Source organism: Oncorhynchus tshawytscha, linkage group LG20, assembly GCF_018296145.1.
Source record: "Oncorhynchus tshawytscha isolate Ot180627B linkage group LG20, Otsh_v2.0, whole genome shotgun sequence".
In the NCBI taxonomy this organism is placed as follows: Eukaryota; Metazoa; Chordata; class Actinopteri; order Salmoniformes; family Salmonidae; genus Oncorhynchus; species Oncorhynchus tshawytscha.
The window spans coordinates 12,848,173-12,875,991 of NC_056448.1; the positions used below are offsets into that span (position 1 = coordinate 12,848,173).

The 27,819-nt window shown below is 41.9% G+C and overlaps 1 protein-coding gene across 1 annotated transcript; it reads right to left on the reverse strand.

The window, feature by feature from the left end:
- Positions 1 to 14,635: 14,635 nt before the first annotated feature.
- Positions 14,636 to 27,819, reverse strand: LOC112219471 (proline dehydrogenase 1, mitochondrial). The gene is made up of 14 exons (XM_024380739.2): positions 27,366 to 27,819; positions 23,334 to 23,542; positions 20,250 to 20,284; positions 19,217 to 19,366; positions 18,917 to 18,981; positions 18,679 to 18,795; positions 18,343 to 18,422; positions 18,138 to 18,219; positions 17,841 to 17,933; positions 17,039 to 17,185; positions 16,395 to 16,570; positions 16,026 to 16,124; positions 15,703 to 15,791; positions 14,636 to 15,287 (listed from the first exon to the last, which is right to left on the reverse strand). Exons 1-14 carry the CDS (start codon positions 27,714 to 27,716, stop codon positions 15,097 to 15,099), a joined length of 1,884 nt encoding a protein of 627 aa, XP_024236507.1. The 5' UTR covers positions 27,717 to 27,819; the 3' UTR covers positions 14,636 to 15,096.

Sequence of the window (27,819 nt, forward strand, 5' to 3'; positions counted from 1 at the left end):
TCTTCCAAAGGTGTTGGAGTGGCAATCTTTACCAAGGAACACCTTCAATGCTCGGTTGTCTCCACCAAGTCTGTCCCCAAACAATTTGATTTGCTGATTTTAAGCATTAAACTTTCAAATAGCTCTTTGTTGACTATTGCTGGGTGCTATCGTCCAACATCAGCATAGGCCTGTACCCTACCTGCCCTAAGCTCTCTCCTGGCCACTTACTAAGTCTGAATTTGTTAGGTGTCCTACACTGGGACATGCTTAAACCACCTGACCAAGTCCTCAAGCAATGGGACTCCCTAAATCTTTTTCAGATTATTACCAATCCCACAAGGCATGACTCCAAACACCCAGAAAAGGCTACTCTCATTGATGTTATCCTCACAAATAATCCTGATAGGTATCAGTCTAGTGTTTTCTGTAATGATCACTGTTTTACAGCCTGTGTTCATAACGGCTGCTCAGTTAAACGACCTGTCCTGACTTGTCATAGACGCTTGCTAAAAAACTTCCTTCATGACCTGGCCTCTGTAAATTGGTATAGAATCAGCTTGATCCCCTCTGTCGAAGACGCTTGGACCTTCTTTTTTCATATTTTCAGTGGTATTTTTAACAAAACATTTTTTTAAATTTCTCTCGTTCAGGCAAATGAGAAATAAGTGCATTCAGGCTATCCGGAAGGCCAAAGTTAGTTACTTTAAGGAGCAGTTCTCTCTCTGTGGGTCTAACCCCAAGAAGTTCTGGAAAACGGTTAAAGACCTGGAGAATAAACCCTCCTCCTCACAGCTGCCCATGTCACTTAATGTTGATTATATGGTTGTTTTCTGACAAGGAGCACATGGCTGAGCTCTTTAATCACCACTTAATTAAATCAGAATTCCTATTTGACTCAGCCATGCCTCCTTGCCTGTCCAACATTTCCTCATCTCCCACCTCCTCTAATGCGACTAGCTCTTATTCTACTCCCTCCTTTTCCCCCTGCCCCACTATAAAGTTTCTCCCTGCAGGCGGTCACTGAGTCTGAGGTGTTAAAGGAGCTCCTTAAACTTGACCCCCCAAAAAACACCTGGGTCAGATGGTTTAGGCACTTTTTTCTTTAAGGTTGCTGCCCTTATCATCGCCAAGCCTATCTCTGACCTTTTTAACAGGGCTCTCCTTTCTGGGGAGGTTCCCATTGCTTGGAAGGCAGCCACGGTGCATCCTATTTTTAAAGGGGGTGATCAAGCTGATCCTTACTGTTACAGTCCAATTTCTATTTTGCCCTGTATGTCAAAAGTTTTGGAAAAGATGGTCAATAATCATCTGACTGGCTTTCTTGATGTAGTATTCTCTCTAGTATGCAATCTGGTTTCAGCTCAGGTTATGGATGTGTCACTGCAAATTTAAAGATCCTAAATGATGTCAACATTGCCATTGATTCTAAGCAATGTTGTGCCTCTATTTTTATTGACTTGGCCAAAGCTTTTGATACAGTAGACCATTCCATTCTTGTGGGCCGGCTAAGGAGTATTGGTGTGTCTGAGGGTTATTTGGCCTGGTTTGCGAACTAACTCTCTCAAAGAGTGCAGTGTATAAAATCAGAATGTCTGCTGTCTGTGTCACTGCCTGTCACTAAGGGAGTACCCCAAGGCTCGATCCTAGGCCCCGCGCTCTTCTCAACAACAGCAGGAATCTCTCTCATCCATTTATATGCAGATGATACAGTCTTATACTCAGCTGGCCCCTCCCTGGATTTTGTGTTAAATGCTCTACAACAAAGTGTTCCTAGTCGCCAATAAGCTTTCTCTGCCCTTAACCTTGTTCTGAACACCTCCAAAACAAAGGTAATGTGGTTTGGTAAGAAGAATGCCCCTCTCCCGACAGGTGTGATTACTACCTCTGAGGGTTTAGAGCTTGAGGTAGAGACTTCATACAAGTACTTGGGAGTATGGCTAGACGGTACACTGTCCTTCCCTCAGCACATTTCCCAGCTGCAGGCTAAGGTTAAATCAAGACCTGGTTTCCTCTATCGTAATCGCTCCTTTTTCACCCCAGCTGCCAAACTAACCCTGATTCAGATGACCATCCTACCCATGCTAGAATACAGAGAAGTAATTGATATATTGGCAGGTAAGGGTGCTCTCGAGTGACTAGATGTTCTTTACCATTCGGTCATCAGATTTTCCACCAATGCTCCTTATAGGAAATATCACTGCACTCTATTCTCCTCTATAAACTGGTTATCTGTGTACACCTGTCGCAAGACCCACTGGTTGATGCTTATTTATAAAACTCTCTTAGGACTCACTCCCCCCTATTTGAGATACCTACTGCAGCCCTCATCCTCCACATACAACACCCGTTCTGCCATTCACATTCTGTTAAAGGTCCCCAAAGCACACACATGCCTGGATCGCTCCTCTTTTCAGTTCGCTGCAGCTAGCGACTGGAACGAGCTGCAGCAAACACTAAAACTGGACAGTTTTATCTCCATCTCTGCGTTTAAAGACTCAATCATGGACAATCATACTGACAGTTGTGGCTGTTTCACGTGATGTATTGTTGTCTCTACCTTCTTGCCCTTTGTGCTGTTGTCTGTGCCCAATAATGTTTGTACCATGTTTTGAGTTGCAACTATGTTGTGCTGCTGCCATGTGTTGCTACCATGCTGTTGTCATGTTGTGTTGCTACCATGTTGTGTTGTTGTCTTAGGTCTCATTTTATGTAGTGTTTTGGTTTCGCTCTTGTTGCGATGTGTGTTTTGTCCTATATTTTACTTAATTTTTAAATTTTTAATCCCAGCCCCGTCCCTGCAGGAGGCCTTTTGCCTTTTGTTAGGCCGTCATCGTAAATACGATTTTTTTCTTAACTGACTTGCCTAGTTAAATAAAGGTTAAATAAAAACACAACATAAAAGAGGAAGAGGCGAAGCAAGAGGGTTTTATGTAACAGTTTCGCTTGCGTCCCTCTCCTCGCCCCGAACCAGGGAACCTCTGCACACATCAACAACAGCCACCCTCGAAGCATCGTTACCCATCGCTCCACAAAAGCCGCAGCCCTTGCAGAGCAAGGGGAACAACTTCTTCAAGGTCTCAGAGCGAGTGACATCACCAATTGAAACACTACTAGCACGCACCCCGCTAACTATCTAGCCATTTCACATCAGTTACACTCACCCCCTTTTGACCTCCTCTTTTTCCGCAGCAACCAGGGATTCGGGTCACGGCACCAATGTAACAGTTACGCTTCCGTCCCTCTCCTTGCCCCTACCTGGGCTTGAACCAAGAACCCTCTGCACACATCAACAACAGCCACCCTCAAAGCATCATTACCCATCGCACCACAAAAGCCACAGCCCTTGCAGGGCAAGGGGAACAACTACTTCAAGGTCTCAGAGCAAGTGACGTCCCCGATTGAAACGCTATTAGTGCACACTAATAGCTAAGTTGCTAGCCATTTCACACCAGTTACATTTACTCCACACAAAATCTGTCCAAGAAAATAAGTGAGAAATTTTTGTATGGAGGTCAAGGAGAGTTTCGAATTTGGTCAACAAAAAATGTCATTGATAATTTGCTAAGTTTGGCTTATTTGATCTAATATACGTTGTTTAATGGTTAGGCTGTTACGAATGTACTGAAGTGGAAGCATCCTACTTTTTAAAAAACTACTTAATATTTTTCGATTGATAGTGCAATGACTGCTCTATCTTGTCAATATAATATATAATCTTTGCTTGAGATGTGTAGGCTGTGGGCTTCGCCCCAGTCATTCGCTAGCCACACCCATAGTCACTTGGTTTGAGTAAGTAAGGGCAGAAGTAGAGAGGAAACCCTCTATTATGCCTTGTTTTGACTGATTGACTGTTGCTGCTCAGGAGACTTCCACATCCTGTCGGTCACATCCTCTCAGAGATCAGAGATGGATTGGCTCACATTACAATGCTCTCTCGCTCCCTTCAGCTCTCAGGACACAACATGGTAAATCCTGTTACTTTTGTTTACTACTGAATCCAGTAGCTGCTGGGTTTGACTTGACTGCCATCGTGTGGTTGCAATGTATAACACTGTACCAAAGGTTCTTATATCTAAACCAAGATTGTCCCACCCTTTCAAATGGGAACAAATGAGTCATCGTGGGCAGAGCCAAGCACAAGCTAGCGAGATCCTATTGGTGCATTCAAGCATATATTTGCATATTTCCGTTAGGGAACGCCTACTCTGTGATGTGTGTGTGTGCAATAACTCAATTAGTCTTTGCACTTCTTTGACTTTGGCAAAGGGTAAAGTCTACAAACTTCACTCCACACTGTTCGTAACAGATTATAGTTTTGGGAACAGAAAACTGTATTGAGGTCAAGTGTTTCATGGATTAGAACATTTGCAGAATGTCGGCCAGAATTTCTCGTTTCATCTTCTCCCACTGCCGGGCACTGGGCTTCCTCTCACTACCATATTTGGTAATGATTGGAAACACCAAGCGGATGCTTCACGTTTTACATCCGGTGAAATATCTGTCTCATTGTTCTGTCTGCGACTGTACCATCAAAGACAGTACAGTATGAAGTTAGCCTAAAATTGCTTCTCCCGATGTCATGGCGATGTCGGCTGGCAAAGCTCAAGCGTAGAAACACGTCGTCGGGTCACTTCTCTCATTGACTTCTCAAACCCCAAACCCCGGCCTAGTCTGTTTCGCAAGTGTTCCCGGAAGTCTCCCGATATTCCTCCTCAGGGATTAGAAACTCTGTGGTGGCATGGTGCACATGTTTATTTAATGTTTTATTTAACCTTTATTTAACCTACTAGCGACATTGCTCTCAAAAAGTCACAACTTGGTATAATGTTTATATCATCACAATTCACGTCTAGTTGGACCTCAACGAAGAATATGCTCATGTGAATATCGTGTAGGAGACACAGAGGGAATGCCAGGCCTTCATCTTCACCTTCATTCTGCTCAATAAGCTGTCAGATAAATACATCAGTTCCTCCAGAGAAAGGTTACCAGAGATAATTATGTGATAATGCCCTCGAAGCGGGTGTTTGGAGGATATAGTGGGACAGGTGTTGTTTGGCCCGAGACGATGTTGAGGCCCGGCAAACCGTGCCAATATATATTCCAAACACCAGCTTCGAGGGCATTATCACTTTTATACAACGGGTTACCAACAAATAATGATTGATATGTTTTCATTAAAAACATTATTTTGATTTATTAATCATACTTTTTCATGCTTCCACAAAATACAGTCCATGACACAAATCTAGTGTTGTTGGAGACGCGACCCAGTCGTTCAGCCTTTTTGTTCTGTATCTATGGACGTGACCCAGCCGTTCAGTCTTTTTGTTCTGTATCACTATTCACCCGTGGTATAATAAAGAATAAAAGTGTTCCAACACTCCGCTATCTGTATAACACTTTTTTTCTCTCACTGTCATGTGTTGTTCTTTGTAATCTACCATAGATGTGAGTGTGTGTGTTTACCAACTACAAAGCTAGAGAACATGTTCCACGCTGGCATAGCTGTGATACATGATGCACTGTACACTACAATGTTGTGTAGGAAACACTAGCACATCTGCAAATCATGGAGGGAAACCCATTTCACCCCTCATACATCACTCTGTCGGCCCTGTGTGTCATCCTCATTCTGTCTTAATATCCATCCCCTGAAACCCACCAACTCCCAATCTTCACCGAATACAGATTCAGTGTAGAGAAATGATTTGAACCACAGGAGCATGCAATAAATTCTCTGTGGGTGAACTTACACATTAAAATGTCACTCTATGATGGTATCTAACTGAACCTGATTTACATTTCTATGTCCCCATGCACCCCACCGAAGCTATTATAATAAAGCTTTGTAGGTGCATGTGTGGTGCACTGGTTGGAGTACAATGTTTATTATACAATGCTTGAATGCCATGGAACATTGAGTAATGTTGCACAGCAGTGGAACAATAGCTCTGCATACTGTCTCGACCATCTGCTGCAGTCTGTGCTTGCTTGCCAGAGACAGATTGTGTCTGCCCTGTCTGTTATCACAGCAATGTCTGAAGGCTAGAATCACTTCTGGAATGGAGAGATACCAAGGTCTCTAGACTCTAGAGAGCAACACAAACAGAAATAAAACATCAGATACTATTCAAATCATAGGAAAATATTTGAACTTTGTATCTTTTTCTCCTTCAACACAACTTGGCAAAACATTGGCAATGACTGCTTATATTCCTTTTTAGAAGTGGAGGCATCATATCATGTCCTTTCCAAATTGCATGAATGTCTTAGGATGTCTCACACGGAAACTTACATAACCTATGTTAATTTTGACCTCAAGGGGGCATCATAAGCCACAGATGACAATGTCACGTGCATCCTACCATTGTCACTTTTGCATGAATGGTTGGGCGAATTATAATTTGGAGTCACATGGTTTGCACAGTCTATAGACTGCTTTTAATTGTCATAGTTATTGGCTAGCCGGAGCAACCTAAATGCAAGTAACAGAAAGTTCAATGTTCCTAACACTGGACATGTTTGTGGAATGAGCTAGGGTCAGAAAATCATGTGTTATGGGAGATTTAGTCTATTCACCAACTAATTGGTTCCATTAACCAGTTGCATAAGCAGGCTTATTTTAAATTTCAAACTTACATAACAATCTCTACTAAGTGGCTAGGCACCTGGCACACACATGTATCAACAAAAGACAAACAGGAGGGAAAGACTAGAAACATCTGTGTATGTGTAACTCATTGTTACCTCATTCATTATGCCAACTCCAGATGATCAGGTTGGACACCTCAAGTTGGACACTGAGGTTGGACCCCTCTGTAATGCTTCAGTGCTGTTAATGTAACCGATGTGAAATGGCTAGCTAGTTAGCGGTGGTGCGCACTAATAGAGTTTCAATCGGTGACATCACTCGCTCTGAGACCTTGAAGTAGTTGTTTCTCTTGCTCTGCAAGGGCTGTGGCTTTTGTGGAGCGATGGGTAACGATGCTTCGAGGTTGACTGTTGTCTGTGTGCAGAGGGTCCCTGGTTCGAGCCGAGGTAGGGGCGAGGAGAGGGACGGAAGATAAACTGTTACATTAATGTTAATGTATTACAGAATGTTTTTTTCATTCACGGGACAGGTAACATGAATCCTGCAACAAAAAAACAAAAAAAACATTGCATGCTTCACACATCAATGTGAAAACAACTACATACAGACCTTCATTTGTTCATTTTTCATTTATTGTTCACCTTTTCATTAATTAAACAACTTCTTATGGCTAGCGGAACCCCTCGACAACATTCCGCTGGAAAGGCAGAGCACGGATTTAAAAAATATTTTTTAGAGCTATGTAACTTTCATACATTAACAGCGAGAGCACAACATATGATTATGTTAGGTCAGAGCCTAGTCACAAAAACACACAGCCATTTTCCAGCCAAAGAGAGGAGTCACAATTAGCATAAATAGAGATCAAATGAATCACTAACCTTAGATGATCTTCATCAGATAACGCTTATAGGACTTCATGTTACACAATACATGTATGTTTTGTTCGATAAAGTGCATATTTATATCCAAAAAATCTCAATTTACATTGGCGTTCAGTAATGTTTTGCTTCCAAAACATCCGTTGATTTTGCAGAGCCACATTCATTTACAGAAATAGTCATCATAAACTTTAATATAAGATACAAGTGTTATGCATAGAATTAGAGATATACTTCTCCTTAATGCAACCGCTGTGTCAGATTTCAAAAAAACTTTACGGAAAAGGCAAACCATGCAATAATCTGAGTACGGCGCTCAGACAACAAATTAAGCCATACAGATATCCGCCATGTTGGAGTCAACAGAAGTCAGAAACAGCATTATAAATATTCACTTACCTTTGATGATCTTCATCAGAATGCACTCCCTGGAATCCCAGTTCCACAATAAATTTTGATTTGTTCGATAAAGTCCATCATTTATGTCCAAATACCTCCTTTTTGTTCGCACGTTTAGCCCAGTAATCCAAATGCTCAATGCGCGATCGCTTAGTTCAGACGAAAAGTCAAAAAAGTTATATTACAGTTCGTAGAAACATGTCAAACGAAGTATAGAATCAATCTTTAGGATGTTTTTATCATAAATCTACAATAAATTTCCAACCGGAGAATTCCTTTGTCTTCAGAAATGCAATGGAACTCAAGCTAACTCTCACGTGAATGCACATGACCAGCTCGTGGCACTCTGACAGACCACGGACTCAATCCCCTCTCATTCCCCCCTCCTTCACAGTAGAAGCACCAAACAAGGTTATAAAGACTGTTGACATCTAGTGGAAGCCTTAGGAAGTGCAATTTGACCCCATAGACACTGTATATTCGATAAGCAAAGAGTTGAAAAATTACAAACCTCAGATTTCCCACTTCCTGGTTGGATCAGTTTTCTCAGGTTTTCGCCTGCCATATGAGTTCTGTTATACTCACAGACATCATTCAAACAGTTTTAGAAACGTCAGTGTATTCTATCCAGATCTACCAATAATATGCATATATTAGCAACTGGAACTGAGTAGCAGGCAGTTTACTCTGGGCATGCTTTTCATCCAAACGTGAAAATGCTGCCCCCTATCCCAAACATTAAATAGTTTGGTGATACAGTATCTGAACGGCATATTATTTGATAAACAATCTACATTAACATCTGATTTCCGATACACACAGATATGACAGTTGAGGCAACAAAAACTGAACTGAAATTAACTCAACAAAACACTGCTTATCATTTGACAAAGTATGAGCTCCATCTTCTCATCAATACCCTAAAAGATTAGACATTTCCCTTTCTAAAAAAAGTATATTTGCATTAAGATAACGTGTTGATAGACCTTCTCTCAAACTATTATCAGCGACAAGCATTGCAAAACTCAAGAATAACATGCACAGAACTTTTCTCATTGGCATGATTTATTCCTTAAGCAAATTGGAGAACATCTGAATAAGACTGTCATTATATCATACTGCCTAAAACACATGGTTTTCAGACACATATGAACACGTGAACAAATCACATGACCAGAGAATCTTGTTTCTCATGGTCTGAAAGTCCTTTAGGTGCCTTTTGGCAAAGTCCAAGCGTGCTGTCATGTGCCTTTTACTGAGGAGTGGCTTCCTCTTGTTCAGTTTGGCTGGGCAGCCAGCTGGTGGTTCCAAACCTATTCCATTTAATTATGATGGAGGCCACTGTGCCTCGACACAATCCTGTCTCTGAGCTTTAAGGACAATCCCTTCAACCTCATGGCTTGGTTTTTGCTTGGACATGCACTGTCAACTGTTGGACCGTACATAGACAGGTGTGTGTCTTTCAAAATCATGTCCAATCAATTGAATTCACCACACATGGAATCCAATCAAGTTGTAGAAACATCTCAAGGATGATCAATGGAAACAGGATGTGCCTGAGCTCAATTTTGAGTCTCACAGCAAAGGGTCTGAATACTTATGTAAATAAGGTATTTGTGTATTTGGTATAAATTGGCAAACATGTCTAAAAAACTGTTTTTTGCTCTGCCATTATGGAGTACTGTGTGTAGATTGATGTGAAAAATGTAATCAGTTTTAGAATTTTTATTTTTAATAACTTTATTTAACCAGGTAGACCAGTTGAGAACAGGTTCTCATTTACTACTGCGACCTGGCCAAGATAAAGCAAAGTAGTGCAACAAAAACAACGACACAGAGTTACACATGGGATAAACAATCATACAGTCAATAACACAATAGAAAAATCGGTAGACAGTGTGTGCAAATGAAGTAAGGAGGTAAGGCAATAAATAGGCCATAGTGGCAAAGTAATTACAATTTAGCAATTAACACTGGAGTGACAGATGAGGATGTGCAAGTAGAAATACTGGTGTGCAAAAAATAACAGAAAAACAAAAACAAATATGGGATGAGGTAGGTAGTTGGTTGGATAGGCTATTTACAGATGGGATGTGTACAGCTGCAGCGATCGGTAAGCTGCTCTGACAGCTGATGCTTAAAGTTAGAGAGGGAGATATAAGTCTCCAACTTCAGTGATTTTTGCAATTTGTTCCAGTCATTGGCAACAGAGAACTGGAAAGAAAAGCAGCCAAAGCAGGTGTTTTGAGGATGACCAGTGAAATATAGCTCCTGGAGCGCGTGCTACAGGTGGGTGTTGCTATGGTGACCAGTGAGCTGAGATAAGGCGGAGCTTTACCTAGCAAAGACTTATAGATGACCTGGAGCCAGTGGGATTGGCGACAAATATGTAGCGAGGACCAGCCAATGAGATCATACAGGTCGCAGTGGTGGGTAGTATATGGGGCTCTGGTGACAAACGGATGGCACTGTGATAGACTGCAGCCAATTTGCTGAGTAGTGTTGGAGACTATTTTGTAAATGACATCGCCGAAGTCAAAGATCGGTAGGATAGTCGGTTTTACGAGGGTATGTTTGGCAGTATGAGTGGAGGCTTTGTTGCGAAATAGGAAGCCGATTCTAGATTTCATTTTGGATTGGAGATGCTTGATGTGACTATGGAATGAGAGTTTATAGTCTAGCCAGATACCTTGGTATTTATAGTTGTCCACATATTCTTAGTCAGAACCGTTCAGAGTAGTGATGCTCGTCGGGCGGGCGGGTGCGTGCAGCGATCGGTTGAAGAGCATGCATTTAGTTTTACTAGCATTTAAGAGCAGTTGGAGGCCACGGAAGGAGCATTGTATGGAATTGAAGGTCGTTTGGAGGTTTGTTAACAGTGTCCAAAGAAGGGCCAGATGTATACAGAATGGTGTCGTATGCGTATAGGTGGATCAAAGAATCACCCGCAGCAAGATCGACATCATTGATAGAAACAGAGAAAAGAGTCAGTCCGAGAATTGAACCCTGTGGCACCCCCATAGAGACTGCCAGAGGTCGGGACAACAGGCCCTTCAATTTGACACAATGAACTCTATCTGAGAAGTAGTTGGTGAACCAGGCGAGGCAGTCATTAGAGAAACCAAGGCTGTTGAGTCTGCCGATAAGAATACAGTGATTGACAGAGTCGAAAGCCTTGGCCAGGTCGATAAAGATGGGGGCACAGTGCTGTCTTTTATTGATGGCGGTTATGATATCGTTTAGGACCTTGAGCGTCGCTGAGGTGTACCCATGACCAGCTCGGAAACTGGATTACACAGTGGAAAAGGTACGGTGGGATTCAAAATGGTTGGTTAGGGTTAATCTCAGACGATATGAGGTTGAACAAACTACCGTAATTCCGGACTATAAACCGCTACTTTATTCCCAGGCTTTGAACCTCAAAGTTTATACAATGACACGGCTAATTTATGGATTTTTTCCGCTTTCAAAAAAAACTGAGCTCCGTCACATAATGTGACGTAAATCGAGCGCACTCAAACTTCCCATCATTCTGATTAGAGTAGTAATTTGTCACCCACATCATGGCAAAGACACGGAGAAATGCATATGATGCAGCTTTCAAGTTGAAGGCATCGATCTGGCTGTTGGATTGGCCTTAATGAGTCAATGATAAGACGTTGGAAACAGCAGCGTGAGGAACTGACTCAGTGCAAAAAGACAACAAAAGCTTTCAGACGGAAGAAAAGCAGATGGCCCAAAGTATTTGCAGCCACTCGACATCAGTGTAAATCGTGCATTTAAGCATTTAAGGTGGCGCTCCGTGTTCAGTGGGAGGCTTGGATGACAAGTGGGGAGAAATCCTTCACTAAAACGGGCCGCATGCGAAGAGCAACTTATGGTCAAGTCTGCCAGTGGGTCCCGACAGCGTGGAGCATTGTCAAAAAATCCACTATCATCAACGGGTTTCGAAAGGCTGGACTGCTGCGTGTTGAAGGGGCAGCATGAGCTCAGCCGGATGAAAGTGACGAGAGCGACAATGAAAACAATCCAACATCGGATGAAGCAATTCTGAGGCTATTCAACTCCGACACCGAAGGAGATGACTTCAGTGGTTTCAGTGCCGTGTTTCGTTAAAGCCTATTTATTTTTGTTACAACCCGTGTTTCGTTTAAAGGCTGTGTAAAGTCAATTCGTTTCAATGTACCGGTAGGCACCTGCGGCTTATAGACATGTGCAGGCTTATTTATGTACAAAATAAATATTTTTTAATAATTCAGTGGGTGCGGTTTATATTCAGGTGCGCTTAATAGTCCAGAAATTACGGTAGTAATAGGGGTTGCAACAATGGTGGTGGAGAATTTTAGGAAGAGATGGTCCAGATTGATTTGGGCCAGTTGCTGCGGGGAGTGCAGAGCTGTTGGCCAGGGTTGGGGTAGCCAGGTGGAATGCATGGCCAGTCGTAGAGAAATGCTTCTTGAAATTCTCGATTATCGTGGATTTAATCAGTGATGACAGTGTTTCCTAGCCTCAGTGCAGCGGGCAGCTGGGAGGAGGTGCTCTTATTCTCCATGAACTTTACAGTGTCCCAAAACCTTTTGGAAATAGAATAAGGCTGTAACGTAACAAAATGTGGAAAAGGGGAAGGGGTCTGAATACTTTCCAAATGCACTGTATCTGATGTAGTATACAATTTTCAGAGACCACTATTAACTTATGTGCTCTAATTTCAGAACTACTGGCTAAAAATTTGACATTTACGTAATTTGGCAGACACTCCTATCCAGAGCAACTTACAGTTGTGAGTGGAAACATTTGTCATACTTGTCCTCCGTGGGAATCAAACCCACAACCCTGGCGTTGCAAGCGCAATGCTCTACCAACTGAGCCATGTACACACTGTAAGTACCGGAGAATCTCTAAACAGGCAACTCCATTTTGACAAAACTGTTTCTGAACATGAAATGAAACACAAAGACAATTGACACATTAAAGAGGAGCCTAAATAAATCCAGAAAAAATCTGCAGTCAAATACAGTTTAATACAACCACTCAATAAGTTATTTACATAAAAAATACCACCGAATACAGTTGCCTTGCAAAAGTATTCACCCCCCTAGGCATTTTTCCTATTTTGTTGCATTACAACCTGTGATCTAAATGGATTTTTATTTGGATTTCATGTAATGGACATACACAAAATAGTGTGAAAAAAAACTTGTTTAAAAAAAAATCAAAAAAGTAAAAGTGGTGTGTGCATATGTATTCACCCCTTTGCTATAAAGCCCGAAATAAGATCTGGTGCAACCAATTACCTTCAGAAGTAACATTATTTAAATAAAGTCCACCTGTGTGCAATCTAAGTGTCACATGATCTTTCACATGATCTCAGTATATATACACCTGTTTTGAAAGGCCCCAGAGTCTGCAACACCACTAAGCAAGGTGCACCACCAAGCAAGCGGCACCATGAAGACCAAGGAGCTCTCCAAACAGGTTAGGGACAAAGTCGTGGAGAAGTACAGATCAGGGTTGGGTTATAAAAAGATATCCGAAACTTTGAACATCCCACGGAGCTCCATTAAATCCATTATAAAAAAAAAGAATATGGCACCACAACAAACCTGCCAAGAGAGGGCCGCCCACCAAAACTCCCAGACCAAGCAAGGAGGGCATTAATCAGAGAGGCAACAAAGAGACCAAAGATAACACTGAAGGAGCTGCAAAGCTCCACAGCTGAGATTAGAGTATCTGTCCATAGGACCACTTTAAGCTGTACACTCCACGGAGCTGGGCTTTACAGAAGAGTGTCCAGAAAAGCCATTGCTTGAAGAAAAAAATAAGAAAACAGGTTTGGTGTTCGCCAAAAGGCATGTGGGAGACTTCCCAAACAAATAGAAGGTACTCTGGATAGATGAGACTAAAATTGAGCTTTTTGGTCATCAAGGAAAACGCTATGTCTGAATCAAACCCAACACCTCTCATCGCCCTGAGAACACCATCCCCACAGTGAAGCATGGTGGTGGTGTTTTTTTCTCCATCAGCAGGAATGGGAAACTGGTCAGAATTGAAGAATGGATGGCGCTAAATACAGGGAAATTCTTAAGGGAAACCTGTTTCAGTCTTCAAGATATTTGAGACTGGGACAGAGGTTCACCTTCCAGCAGGACAATTTGTTTTTATTTTACCTTTATTTAACTAGCCAAGTCAGTTAAGAACAAATTATTATTTTCAATGACGGCCTAGGAACAGTGGGTTAACTGCCTGTTCAGGGGCAGAACGGCAGATTTGTACCTTGTCAGCTCGGGGGTTTGAACTTGCAACCTTCTTACTAGTCCAATGCTCTAGTTACTAGTCCAACGCTCTAACCACTAGGCTACCCTGCCGCCCCCAATGACCCTAAGCATACCGATAAAGCAACACTTGAGTGGTTTAAAGGGAAACATTTAAATGTCATGAATGGCCTAGTCAAAGCCCAGACCTCAAGCCAATTGAGAACCTGTGGTATAACTTAAAGATTGCTGTACACCAGCGGAACCCATCCAACTTGAAGGAGCTGGAGCAGTTTTGCCTTGAAGAATGGGCAAAAATCCCAGTGGCTAGATGTGGCAAGCTTATAAGCTTATAGAGACATACCCCAAGAGACTTCCAACTCTAATTGCTGCAAAAGGTGTCTCTAAAAAGTATTGACTTGGGGGGGGTGAATAGTTATATTTTTGGTTATATTTCTGGTTTGTTTCACAAGAAAAAAAAAGTTGCATCTTCAAAGTGGTAGGCATGTTGTGTAAATCAAATGATACAACCCCCCCCCAAAAAAAAAAAAAATCTATTTTAATTCCAGGTTATAAGGCAACAAAATAGGAAAAATGCCAAGGGGGTGAATACTTTTGATAGCCACTGTAAGCCACTAAACCATGACAAAAGCAGTGGATAAGGATCATGGTATATAATAAGGACACTTTCAACAGCAATAAATAGAGCAAAAGGAAGGTAGAGGGTCACTTGGCATTAGGATCATATCTCAGTACTAGACACACCTACCTACAGTACATTCTAAAGCCACAGGGGTAAACCCTAACTTCCACTTACTGGAAGTCAAATTTTCACTTTAGTCTCCCATTGACATCAGTGCATGACTATGTGAAAATTCCAATTAAGTGGCAGTTCAGGTTCCTCCATTGTGACCAGGGCAGGTTCAGTTAAGACACTGGAATGTTTTAAAAAGGGGCAGAGTGCTGGTGTGCCAGTCAGTCAGCTCAGTCAGTACACAGGCTTGTAGAGGATCTGTCCGTTGAGCAGCCTGCGTTTGAGCTCCTTCCACAGCAGGCTGCGCTCCCTCTGGGAACCCTTCATGAAGCCCCTGTTCTCCAGGGCACGGCGTGACAGGTAGGGGATGACCTCGTTGACTGGGCCGTAGGGGACGTACTTGTACACTGGGAATCCAGCCTGGCCTATTCTCAGAGACGGAGAGGGAGTGTGAAACATGTTACGTGACTGGAGAAGCTACAACAACAGGCAATATGTTTCACCCGAGCACAAAAAACAGTTATTTTTGTCTAAACGTTTTAGTTTCTAAACTAATTTTGCAAAACAATAGAAAGCAATATTATATATAACAACCAAATGTGTAAGGAGAACTATGGTATGGTATAAGGTGACTGAGTGAGATCCTGACGTTGTTTGTGTCGCAGTCATCTATAGTTGAGTCTGTGGTATGGAGGCCTAAAGGAGGCTTGCCTTCAAGAACTCTCTGAAGATTTCTCTCAGAAGATTCCTAACCAAAATGCCAATCAATACATCTTAATCTCCAATAAACCCATTGACTATACAGCAACAATCTACAGTACCGGGTTGATATTATTGTACCTAGAGGGAAGCTTATCTGGTCACACATGCCGAGCAGCTGTCCAAAATAGACCTTTTTCTCAGTGGGGGACAGACCCATCTCGTTCATCCTGCCAAAACAACAGACGGGTTGCAAATATTCAAAAACATAACACTGCTCAATAATAAACATCACCTCACTGACATAAGCATTTATATAATACATTTGCTTTCTATGAAGTTGTGTCACTATTGTTTTGGTGTTTTGTGTAACATGTATGTACGAATTCACTAGCTGATGCACATCCTACCCTAAACGAGTCTAACTGCCTCTTGATTGAATAAAGCCCAGAGGCTGGCCTTACTTTCCCAGGGTGAATTTGACAGTGTCCTCGTTGTGTGACGCCACCATGACGTTAGCCTTTCTGTTGTGGTCGATCTCCTCCAACACAAACTCTAAACACCTTCAGAGGATCAGGGAAGAGACAATGAACTTCAGCTAATCCAGTGATCTGATATAATGACTTCATCACATAATGCATATCCCTATTCAAACAAGTAAATACCAAGTAACTAAAGTCACACAGAACACCACTGGGAGTAGGGTGAAGTTGATCTTAGGTCAGTTTAGCATTTTCCACACTAATGGTTAAGGTTCAAATCGGGGGTGGGAAGCTGATCCTAGATCTGTACCTAAGGGCAACTTCACACCGGAGCACATTTATGGGCCTTACTTGTGGTACATTCTATTGGTGGCCTCGTAATCTGGGTTGATGGGGTCCTCATAACCGATTTCCTCCGCTCTGCTCCTCTCCTGGTACATGTAGGCGCCGCGAACCAGCTTGGCCCCAAAGTACCAGCCCTCACGCCGGGACAGCTCCACGTCCACAGACACATTGTCATACGCTTCCTGTAGAAGTCATAATAGGTCACACAATTATATAACGCTATATAACACAAATCACCCGAGTGTCCATTACATCTCTTATAAAGGGTAAATGAGGAACACAGTCATGTTATTTTTGTTTAATATGTTCATATCAGATTTATGTGTACACACCTTATCATAAAACTACAAAGATGCAGCATAAACATGGATATAGCAGGTTTATATAGTAGGTTGGTCTTTTATAGGTTAAATATGGAAGGCTTTTATGGGTTAACTATGAAAGGGGTTGTGAAATCTGTTTTCCTCTATTCCTAGGGACATGACAAGTCCATACACAGACAGATGGCCTCCCGACGCTACATAATCTATGAGATTGTACATGTAGTCCCAACAGTCCCGAGTTTGACAAAATGCAAGGAACATGTTCCTACATGAAGATGAACAACAACCAGAGACGGGGGGTTGTTGAGGACGGTGTCAAGGACTCACCTTGAGATAGCACTGGTAGGTGTTAAAGATGATGGGCTTCTCTCTGTTGAAGATCCTCTGCATCTCCAGGGTCAGTCTGCTGATGGCCGGCTGAAAGTATGTCTGCTCAGCGTCCACCATCAGCCTCACCCCATTGTCTACTGCATGCTGGGATTTGAAAAGCAACAACAGCCTTGTGTTAACCTCCGCTGATAGTCAGCTTTAACCCTAGGTACCTTCTGGGATACAAATGGTGCTTTACTTCAACACAAAAGTGAAGCCATTTGTCTGGATCACTTGAAACATTTCAGTGGTCATGTTATGCCTTCTTTTCTGTTGCTGAGCATTTGGAGGCACTTGGCCACTGCCATCTACTGTTGCCTTTAGTACAGCCATGATAGCGTAACATCTATGGACCAAGCTAATACTTTTATCTATAGAGACTCACTTCAGAGCAAACAGACTCTGGATACAACACGTCATAGAAGTAGACTCTTGCTCCTATTGGAGGAGGGCAATTATAATTCAAACAGAGGGGGCTGAAACCTTTCCCAACAATGACGACATTTCTGAAGTTGCGTTATTCTTTTTTGAAGTTAGTAAATCTGACAAACAAAACTATTGACAAAAGGTTTATTTCCAATAAACTAACGTACGGCCTGGCCTGCTCACTGAGGTTTCTCGTAAAATGTGAGATTAACTGCATCCCATGATCCAATTCATATGTGAACAGCTGGGTCAATATACTGTCGTTAACCAACTGTTGAATTGTAAAACCATGTTTGGCAACAGTGCCCTATACTGAACTCTAGAATCGCCTTACCTTGGCCAGAACATCCACTCTCTGCAGCATCCTCTTCATCTGTTTCTCCTCTTCAACAGTGAACTTCCTCAACAGAGGCTCCAGCTGACCATTCTAGAAGACCAGCGGAAATGCACATTTCATTAAGAGTAAACTTTGACTTGAACTACAAAATGCATTAATGTATGTACACTTTGCATGGATGGATGGACTTGTGCTTCGAGTTTCTGTGTACAACCAAATTCAGGTGGATAGTATGGCTGCATGTTAAATATTGTAAGGATATGTATGTAAATGTGTAATATGTGGCTAGCTCACCTCAACGTTGGGAATGACGAGCAAGTTTGAGATCTTTGTTCTGTCGTTGATCAAGCTATTCCAGTCCAGGAGGTCTATTGTTCTGGAGAACATGATGAAAATGGCAGATCCAAAGTCAAGTCCAGTCCTATACACACATCCTTTCCATTGCATAGTAGATAGACTTTGTGCTCATCATGCATTCCAGGTGAGTTTAACCTCTTACCCTGATGAGCCCAGTTTCTCTCCAGTAAACCAGTTCTCAATGTCGTCTTTATTTCCAACACCCAGCTTAGTCAAACTCTCCTACGGGAAACAACATTGTTTAAATCATTTCAATAACTAGCCTAATACTGATGAAACATTGAGGATAGAAGGAATTACTAGCATTTTCTCCCCCACAGGTGTTTTTGTCTCAAAGAAACCATACAGGCTGTCACAGAAATAAAGTCTGTTAGCGCTAGGGAGTCTTTTCAGTAGCTGGGAATCTGCTTTTTAAGCTGGGAATCTGCTTGACCTCAGTCACATCTCTACTTTGAGTGTTGCTCCAGGCGATACGCACCTTCAGCTGTTCCAGTTCCAGTTTCTGCTCCAGTGCATCCATGCCAGACTTCCCCTGCTGTGCTGCTAGGAGGTTGAAGAACCTCCTCCATTTCACCAGCACCTCTGAGAACTGGAGCTGGAAAGGGGAGAAGCAGAAAGGGCACCATTTTATACAAATAAATCTGGACTGTCACGATCACTGCCAATGTTAAATCAAGGGCTAAAAAGGGGCGTCTAACAGCCAGTGCCTTACACACCAGAAACTGTGGGCGGCCCAGGGCAGTCATCTTAACGGCAGAAAATCCATCTACAGAGGCCCCCCCTGAGAGGAATAATGAAGATACAACATAATATTTAGTGCAGCAACATAATATTTAGTGCTGCAACAACACCATTGATAAACAGATCATAAGAATCATATTAAGCATGATAGAAGAACATCTGCAAAGAGTCTGCAATGAGTTTGACCTTTCAAGGATTGTTAGGTTGACCTTTCAAAGACGTTTAGAAAAATGGCATGAATTGATGCAGTCACTGCATTTTTATTGTGTGCTCGCCTGACGCTTTGATGCAGTTCAGGAAGGTCTCCATCTGGGCGTCACACTTGGCCTCGTCAGCATAGAAGTAGGTCCTGGCACTGACCACGCCCCCACGACGGTCCCCAAACTGACGGTGGGCCTTGTACTTCTTCTCACGGTGGTCAACGCCTACAGTCAGAAGACAACATGAGACGTCTATCTAGGCGACCAGACTTTCTTCTAGACTAGCCACACCGGCCACTGGGAGAAAAGGACAGGAGTAGCCTAGTGTCAATAGGAATGACCCACACCACCGTCGCCTAAATCATCTACCGCGGTTCTAATTTGGCACAGATACCTGAAGATCTTTTTCTTTAGAACGTGTGGCAACAGTGACATCAGTCTTAGCATATATCAGCATAAACACATGCATGAGCAGGACTGTGCTTCTTTTCACTGACTCATATGCATACCATCCCATTTTTGGAAATGTGGACAATTCGTCAAAAGAAGTCAAAGAAAATAGATGTTTAGATATCTAGTGCCACTCAGAAAAAAAATACATGGGGGGGGAGAGTTACATACATTTAAATCCAGGGCCCCAAAACATGCAACACATGACATGAACCAGGGTTTCAGTTTCTCCCTAATTTAACATGCATATCTGCCCTTTTTAACCCCTCTCCTAGCCTCCAGAGTAAATCCAGATGAAACCACTTGCCTCAACCATGCAAACTCTCATGTCACCTGCTATAAGAGTCGTATATCAACCCTTAAAATGACCGCTGGCATAGACCCAGGAAGTTAGCATTCAGACACACGGCTGAGGTAACAGACATTTTGGCAACGTGACCCCCGCTGCTTTCACTCCCCCCACATCCACCAACCAGATTGCTTGATGCACCAGAAATAAATAAAAGTCTGTCAAGTAGTAACATTTACTGTAGTCATGTTCCTGCATTACAAAGTGTTCTCCAGCTGGCGCGGCAACAAATTAAGTACACATTAAAAACAAGTCCATCATAAAGTACTGTAAATGACAACTTTTGACATTCCGCCAGCAAATACACACCTGGACTTTCTTTCTCAGCTTCAGACACACAGGAGCTGAAACAGATGAAACATCAAATTAACACTATTAGGTCTAATATCAATGTCGGTCTGCCACCGCTACTATAACAGCAAATGATAACTGTAAATGTGTTCAGGTGTTTAGTACCATATAAGATGTTGGACATCACGTTGAAGTACGTAGATAAGGTGTAAGATGAGGTTTTCAAATGCATTAGGAGTTAGAATTTCACAACTCAAGGTCATGTGCTAAAGATTATCACATCTTGTGACAGGCTCCCCATGCAGGAGCTGTTAATATCAGTTTGAGCACGGCGTTTTACAACCTATCCAGTGTGTGTGCCAATATGTTGACTGTGCTATAAACGGTACGCATGGCAGCACAGGGGGCCTAGCGTTAGGTAGAAGTACAAATGTCCTGCTATTTGATCTCGTGCTGTTATGGACTTCTGATAACAGAGTGCTGACTGTGAGTCACAAGGGGGGCTGTTTCAAAACCTCAGTGCATCACACATGGCACATTAATCCAGTCTAGATCCACCACTCTAAAACCCAAGCTTGAATAAAATGAAGGATATTGAGCTCTCATTAGCACATTACTGAATTGATCTCCTTGAGCTATTTGTTGTCTCAGTGGCTGCGTCGCTCAATGTTATTAGGGCTGGGAATTGCCAGGGACCTCACGATACGATCGCGATACTTTAGGTGCCGATACAATATGTATTGCGATTCTCAAGATTCTATATGTATTGCCATTCGATACCGTGATTTGCTGTCCCAAGCATATTGCTCACTATATGTCTGCTGCAGGGGAACAAGAAAGAGCAATGAGAAAACAGGTTTTGATCAGTCAGGGAAATTAAAGTGCAGAAAAAATGTAGGCTCACTGTTTAAAAAGAAGATGGAGAACAAGCTATAGGATGAAAAATATTGGAGTTTTGGCGCAAGTAGATCCGACAAGCTCTACCTACAGTAAAACATGTTATTTGTATTATTTATTTTTCCACAATCGATACTTGGGAGTCAAATATCTACACTGAGTATACAAAACATTAGGAACACCTTCCTAATATTGAGTTACACCTCCTTTGACCCCAGAAGAGCCTCAATTTGTCAGGGCACCTACTACCAAATCCTGTTCAAAGGTACTTAAATCTTTTGTCTTGCCCAATCACCCTCTGAAAGGCACCAATACACAATCCATGTCTGAATTGTCTCAAGGCTTAAAAATCCTTCTTTAACCTGTCTCCTCCCCTTCATGTACACTGATTGAAGTGGATTTAACAAGTGACATCAATAAGGGATCATAGATTTGATTTGATTTAGCTTTCAGCTGGATTCACCTGGTTAGTCTATGTCATGGAAAAATGTTTTGTATACTCAGTGTATATAATATTGTCCCCAAAAACTAGTGTGATATGTAGCTATCTATTTTTTGCAACATCACTACGGTAAATGTTATCTGGGGATAAATAATTGCACAGGCTGAATTCTACAATCTCAATGGAAATTTTACATTTGAAACTCAAAGCATGTCCTTTGCCAACGTTAATAAAAAGAAAAGGTTGACCGGAACTCTTGTACACTCCCACAATGATTAATTCACAAAAGGTTGATCCTGTACGGACGGACCATCATCACGTTAAGGGGGTGTTAAAGCCTTACTTGTCTGAACAATTCCAGTGAATATGAGTCATCCTTCACCCTGGTACATCCAATTATTAACACGAGAGGAGAGGATGTTTTGCGTTATTCCATCCATGAAGTTTGGCTCTAAAGGTGCAGATTAGTCTCCTCGTGTGAAGAGTTCGACAGCAATTATGAGGTAAGGCCAGAACGTTACCAAGTTTGTCTTTGATGGTATCACTAACCCATTCACTGTTATTCCCATCCACCACCCCACCCCCTGGCTCACCTTTGACCTGTTGCTGAGACATTGCTATGCAGCAACTCCTTCCCTAATCAGTATTTCACATCAGAAACCAGGGGAGATGGAGAGGGAGGCAGCTGGTTGATGGGTAACCCAAAATACTGAGCCACCTAGTAAACAGCCTTCTCTAGGCTGTTCGATAACTTGCAATGATTTGTAGACCCCAATACTGTCATATATGGACATTTCCTTCTGGTTGAGTTGATGGAGAAAGCAGGATTTTGTTCACAACATGTGTTCTGCACCATGTTTTTAATGACGAAATGCACGCTATGCATGCATAAATGGTATGCATCACTGAATCTTTCTGTAACACAACATATAACATTTGTTAACATTGAATGTATTTCTGCTGGACTCAAGCCCCTTCCTCAAATGTACACTTTAATTGGAACCATTCAGTGGGTCCGCTTCAGTATTCCGATTGTTAGTTCAGCTTGAATGTGTGCATAGCCCGTCTAAGAAAATCCCTGACCAAACAGGAGAGGGCTGCTTTCCAAAACACATCACATAACACTCTCTGGGCTTCCTTTGAAAGGCTGCGTCAAGTTACCCAACAAGGCTGGCTTGTTTCAATCCACCTCATGTGACTGCATTCTCAAAAGGGACTGGAATAAATGTGCTCCTTTAAGCGCAACAAATCTGGCGAGAGGGGTATGTCTGAACTGACCAATAGTGTCTGAGTATTGCCGGGCAACGTCAGATACTGAAAGTGACGCAAGAAAAATGTTTTATGGTGGGACGTTGTAAACACTGGTTTTATTGAATATGACATGTGTAAGGCTGTGGGTTTCAAAGGGAGAAAGACAGACATAGCAGGGAGAACCTACAGTAAAATCAGAGAAAAGTACAACATATGGAACTGTATGCCGTAACCTTGCCAAATAGTATTGGATCAGATAGGGTGATTTTGACAGTGGCATTTTGCCGTAGGTCAATTGCATAACATGTTTACATAGTGGCCACTGAGGTAGCAATATAGGCATCTCACTCCATAGCACATAGCTATAAATAAATCAATGATTCCTAATCAATAACGTATGAAACTAGAAAATGTTGAAGCTTGTGTTTGAAGTGTGGAGCCCTATATCCTTTATTAGAGTTATAGAGGCCGGGTTTGTGAGATATAGACTAGGGATGACAGAGACTACTTACTCCATCTCCTTCTTCTCTGCCTCCTCTTGCGTCAGGTCCTCCTCCACACTGTAATCCAGGACTGACCCCACGCCAAAGGCCTGGTTCTTATGGATCAGAGGCTTGATGGAGTTATGGTCCTCCCCAGCTACAAACTGCCCGTAGAACGTCATCTTCATCAGCCTCTCAAACAGCCGCTTGCCAAACACTTTCTTGCTGAGGTCCATCAACTGAGACAGAGCAAATAATCAACTGAGTTAGACCCACAACTCCCTAGCTCGAGTAGTGTTCCTTAAAATTTGTAGGGCTGTGACGATACCAGTATTGCAATATTTTTTCCCATGTCAAAAATGAAGACACGAAACAGATCAAAGTCTTTGGTCCTTTAAAAACCTGCTGTATGTTAAAATATTGTGAGCTATAGCTTGGAAAATACATATGTGACTCTGGATGACAAGATTTTCAGAAGTACTAACAATTAATCCTAGTAAAAATACCCTGTCTTGGGTCAGTTGGGATCACCACTTTATTTTAATAATGTTAAATGTCAAAATAATAATTATAATAATTTATTTCAGCTTTTTTATTTCTTTCATCACATTCCCAGTGGGTCAGAAGTTGACATACACTCAATTAGTATTTGGTAGCATTGCCTTTAAATTGTTTAACTTGGGTCAAACGTTTCAGGTATCCTTCCACAAGCTTCCCACAATAAGTTGGGTGAATATTGGACCATTCCTCCCTGTCAGAGCTGATGTAACCGAGTCTGTTTGTAGGCCTCCTTGATTGCACACGCTTTTTCAGTTCTGCCCACACATTTTCTATAGAATTGAGGTCAGCGCTTTGTGATGGCCACTCCACTACCTTGACTTTACTGTCCTTAAGCAATGTTGCCACAACTTTGGAAGTATGCTTGGGGTCATTGTCCATTTGGAAGAACCATTTGCGACCAAGCTTTAATTTCCTGACTGGTGTCTTCAGATGTTGCTTCAATATATCCACATAATTTTTCCTCCTCATGATGCCATCTATTTTGTGAAGAGCACCGGTCCCTCCTGCAGCAAAGCAACATGATGCTGCCACCCCCGTGCTTCACAGTTGAGATGGTGTTCTTCGGCTTGCAAGCCTCCCCCATTTTCCTCCAAACATAACAACGGTCATTATGGCCAAACAGTTCTATTTTTGTTTCATCAGAGCAGAGGACATTTCTCCAAAAAGTACCATCTTCGTCCCCATGTGCAGTTGCAAACCGTAGTCTGGCTTCTTCCTTGCTGAGCGGCCTTTCAGGTTATGGATATAGATACTTTTGTGCCTGTTTGTACCTCCAGCATCTTCACAAGGTCATTTGCTGTTGTTCTAGGATTGATTTGCACTTTTCGCACCAAAGTATGTTCATTTCTAGGAGACAGAACACATCTCCTTCCTAAGCGGTATGGCGGTTGCGTGGTCCCATGGTGTTTATAATTGTATACTATTTTTTGTACAGATGAACGTGGTACTTTCAGGCATTTGGAAATTGCTCCCAAGGATGAACCACACTCGTGGAGGTCTACAATTATGATTTTTGAATGCCAATACCGATTATTGGAGGACCAAAAAAGCCGATGCCAATTAATCGGCAGATTTTTTTATTTATATGTAGTAATGACAATTACAACAATACAGAATGAACACTTATTTTAACTTAATATAATACATCAATAAAATCAATTTAGCCTTAAGTAAATAATGAAACATGTTCAATTTGGTTTAAATAATGCAAAAACAAAGTGTTGTTGAAGAAAGTAAAAGTGCAATATGTGCTATGTAAGAAAGCTAACTTTTCAGTTCCTTGCTCAGAACATATGAAAGCTGGTGGTTTCTTTTAACATGAGTTTTCAATATTCCCAGGTAAGAAGTTTTAGGTTGTTGTTATTATAGGAATTATAGGACTATTTCCCTCTATACCATTTGTATTTCATTAACCTTTGACTATTGGAAGTTCTAATAGGCACTTTAGTATTGCCAGTGTAACAGTATAGTTTCCGTCCCTCTCCTCACTGGGCTCCAACCAGCAACACAACGACAACAGCCACCATCGAAGCAGCATTACCCATGCAGAGCAAGGGGAACAACTACTAGAAGGCTCAGAGCGAGTGACGTTTGAAACGCTATTAGCGCACGCTAACTAGCTAGCCATTTCACTTCGGTTACACCAGCCTCATCTCGGGAGTTGATAGGCTTGAAGTCATAAACAGCCCAATGCTTAATGCACAATGAAGAGCTGCTGGCAAAATGCACGAAAGTGCTGTTTGAATGAATGTTTACGCGCCTGCTTCTGCCTACCACCGCTCAGTCAGATACTTAGATACTTGTATGCTCAGTCATATTATATGCAACGCAGGACACGCTAGATAATATCTAGTAATATCATCAACCATGTGTAGTTAACTAGTGATTATGATTGATTGTTCTTTATAAGATAAGTTTAATGCTAGCTAGCAACTTACCTTGGCTTACTGCATTCACGTAACAGGCAGTCTCCTTGTGGAGTGCAACGAGAGGTCGTTATTGCGTTGGACTAGTTAACTGTACGGTTGCAAGATTGGATCCCACGAGCTGACAAGGTGAAAATCTGTCGTTCTGCCCCTGAACAAGGCAGTTATCCCACCGTTCCTAGGCCATCATTGAAAATAAGAATGTGTTCTTAACTGACTTGCCTAGTTAAATAAAAGGTATAAAAATAATTATAAAAAATAAAATAAAAATCGCCGCCCAAAAATACAGATTTCCGATTGTTATGGAAACTTGAAATCTGCCCTAATTAATCGGCCGACCTCTAGTATAGAGACACAGTGTGTTTTTGGAGGGCGAGATTCCCAAAATAAAAAAATGCAGCAGCAGTCAACTTCATCACCCGCCCTTCTGCACATATAAGGCTGAACAACCACATCAAAAGTCAACAACCACATCAAAGGTCATGCGTCAGTGAGGCACAGAGGTACTATTTATTTCTTTGTTTATTGAATATATTTGACGTTCACGTTTTTTGATTTACCCTGTTTTTTTCAGTTACATCAGTGTATTTAATTAAGTTGTATAACATGTTACTTTACTATTATTCCTCTCTTCCAGAGTTCACAATCATAAAGTGTGGCTTCAGTTGTAGAAATGTGACACACTTTCAATGCTGCTATTGCACAGCAACAATAATCAACAGAACACAGTTTCTGAAGCACTTGACATACCATCAGCATCCAGTGGCACCTCAAGAGCACCCAGAGGCCCTTAAACAGTCCCCAGGGCGACTGTGTTATGTGCTATGTGCTTTAGTAAAGATGACGTAGAAGTCACCCGATCTCTTTACTGGAGCTGGTATAACATAATGTACAAAGCACATTCAGCTTGTCAGTATGTCTATATGGTCTCCATTCTCATGAGGAAAGTAAATAGCATTATAAATCAGGGCAGGTAGTAACTGATATATATATATATATATATATATATATATATGCTCAATTAAATAATATAATTACAAAGTTATAACATTTATCAACACAATTTTACCAGTACATGACATACATAACAAGTATGTTGTTCACTGCAACAATATCAGTAGCTTGTCTCAAATATAGCATGAACCAAAGTGTTACATGTGCTGGTACCACTTTATATATTTCTTACGACGCCTTGCACAAACGTGTGTTCTATTCAGTGTGTGACTGTCAAACCTCAAATGGACAAAAAAAACACCAGTGGGTGTGGTCAAACGTGGGCCTCCGCCCACAATGAGCCCCACCCAGAACTGCACAGTGCAGTCAGGTGTACTTGGCCTCTCTACATCCTTGTAATGCTCGCTATGTAGTCACGTGGGTCGCAATTGAATGAAAGTAGTGAATTTGAGCTTTTTCACTGCGAGACTCCCTGGACCCTTGTTAACATGCCGTTTCGTGTTTTTGAATAATGGCTATTTGAGTCAGAAATGTTATCACTTGTATAATAGTTCTACTAACCACACCATTTACTACTAACCACAATGTAGCAAAAACAATCTCATCAAAAGAATGTCCCTACCTCCTTGTTCTTGTCAACGAGCAAGTCGAATGTGCAAAGCTTGAAGACCAACAGACTTCTAAGCAGCTCAATGTTATCTTTACTTTTATACGCTTCGTGTGTATTATCAAAGTCGATTGCGATCTTCCGTGTTTGAGCATCGGTGTTATTTTTTGTTTGGCTGATGAGGTCTGCTTGAACAGCTTTCACCACGGTGCACTCAACAAGTTGCTGCTCTTCTTTCCCTCCTTCAACCTCCTTACGTTGCTTGGATGCGACCGTGGACCGAAATCTCCCCTGAGACAAGCATATTCTCTTGATGTTGTCAGAATTTGCCCTGACTAGGCCTGGTATTACTTTAGTGTACGACATTAGTTAGCTGTATTTAAAGTCGTAAAAAAATAAAAATCTTGCGTTAGAGGGCGCGTGGCTATAGCAGTTCTAGTTCGTGGTTCGACTGACAGTTGGTGCGCAT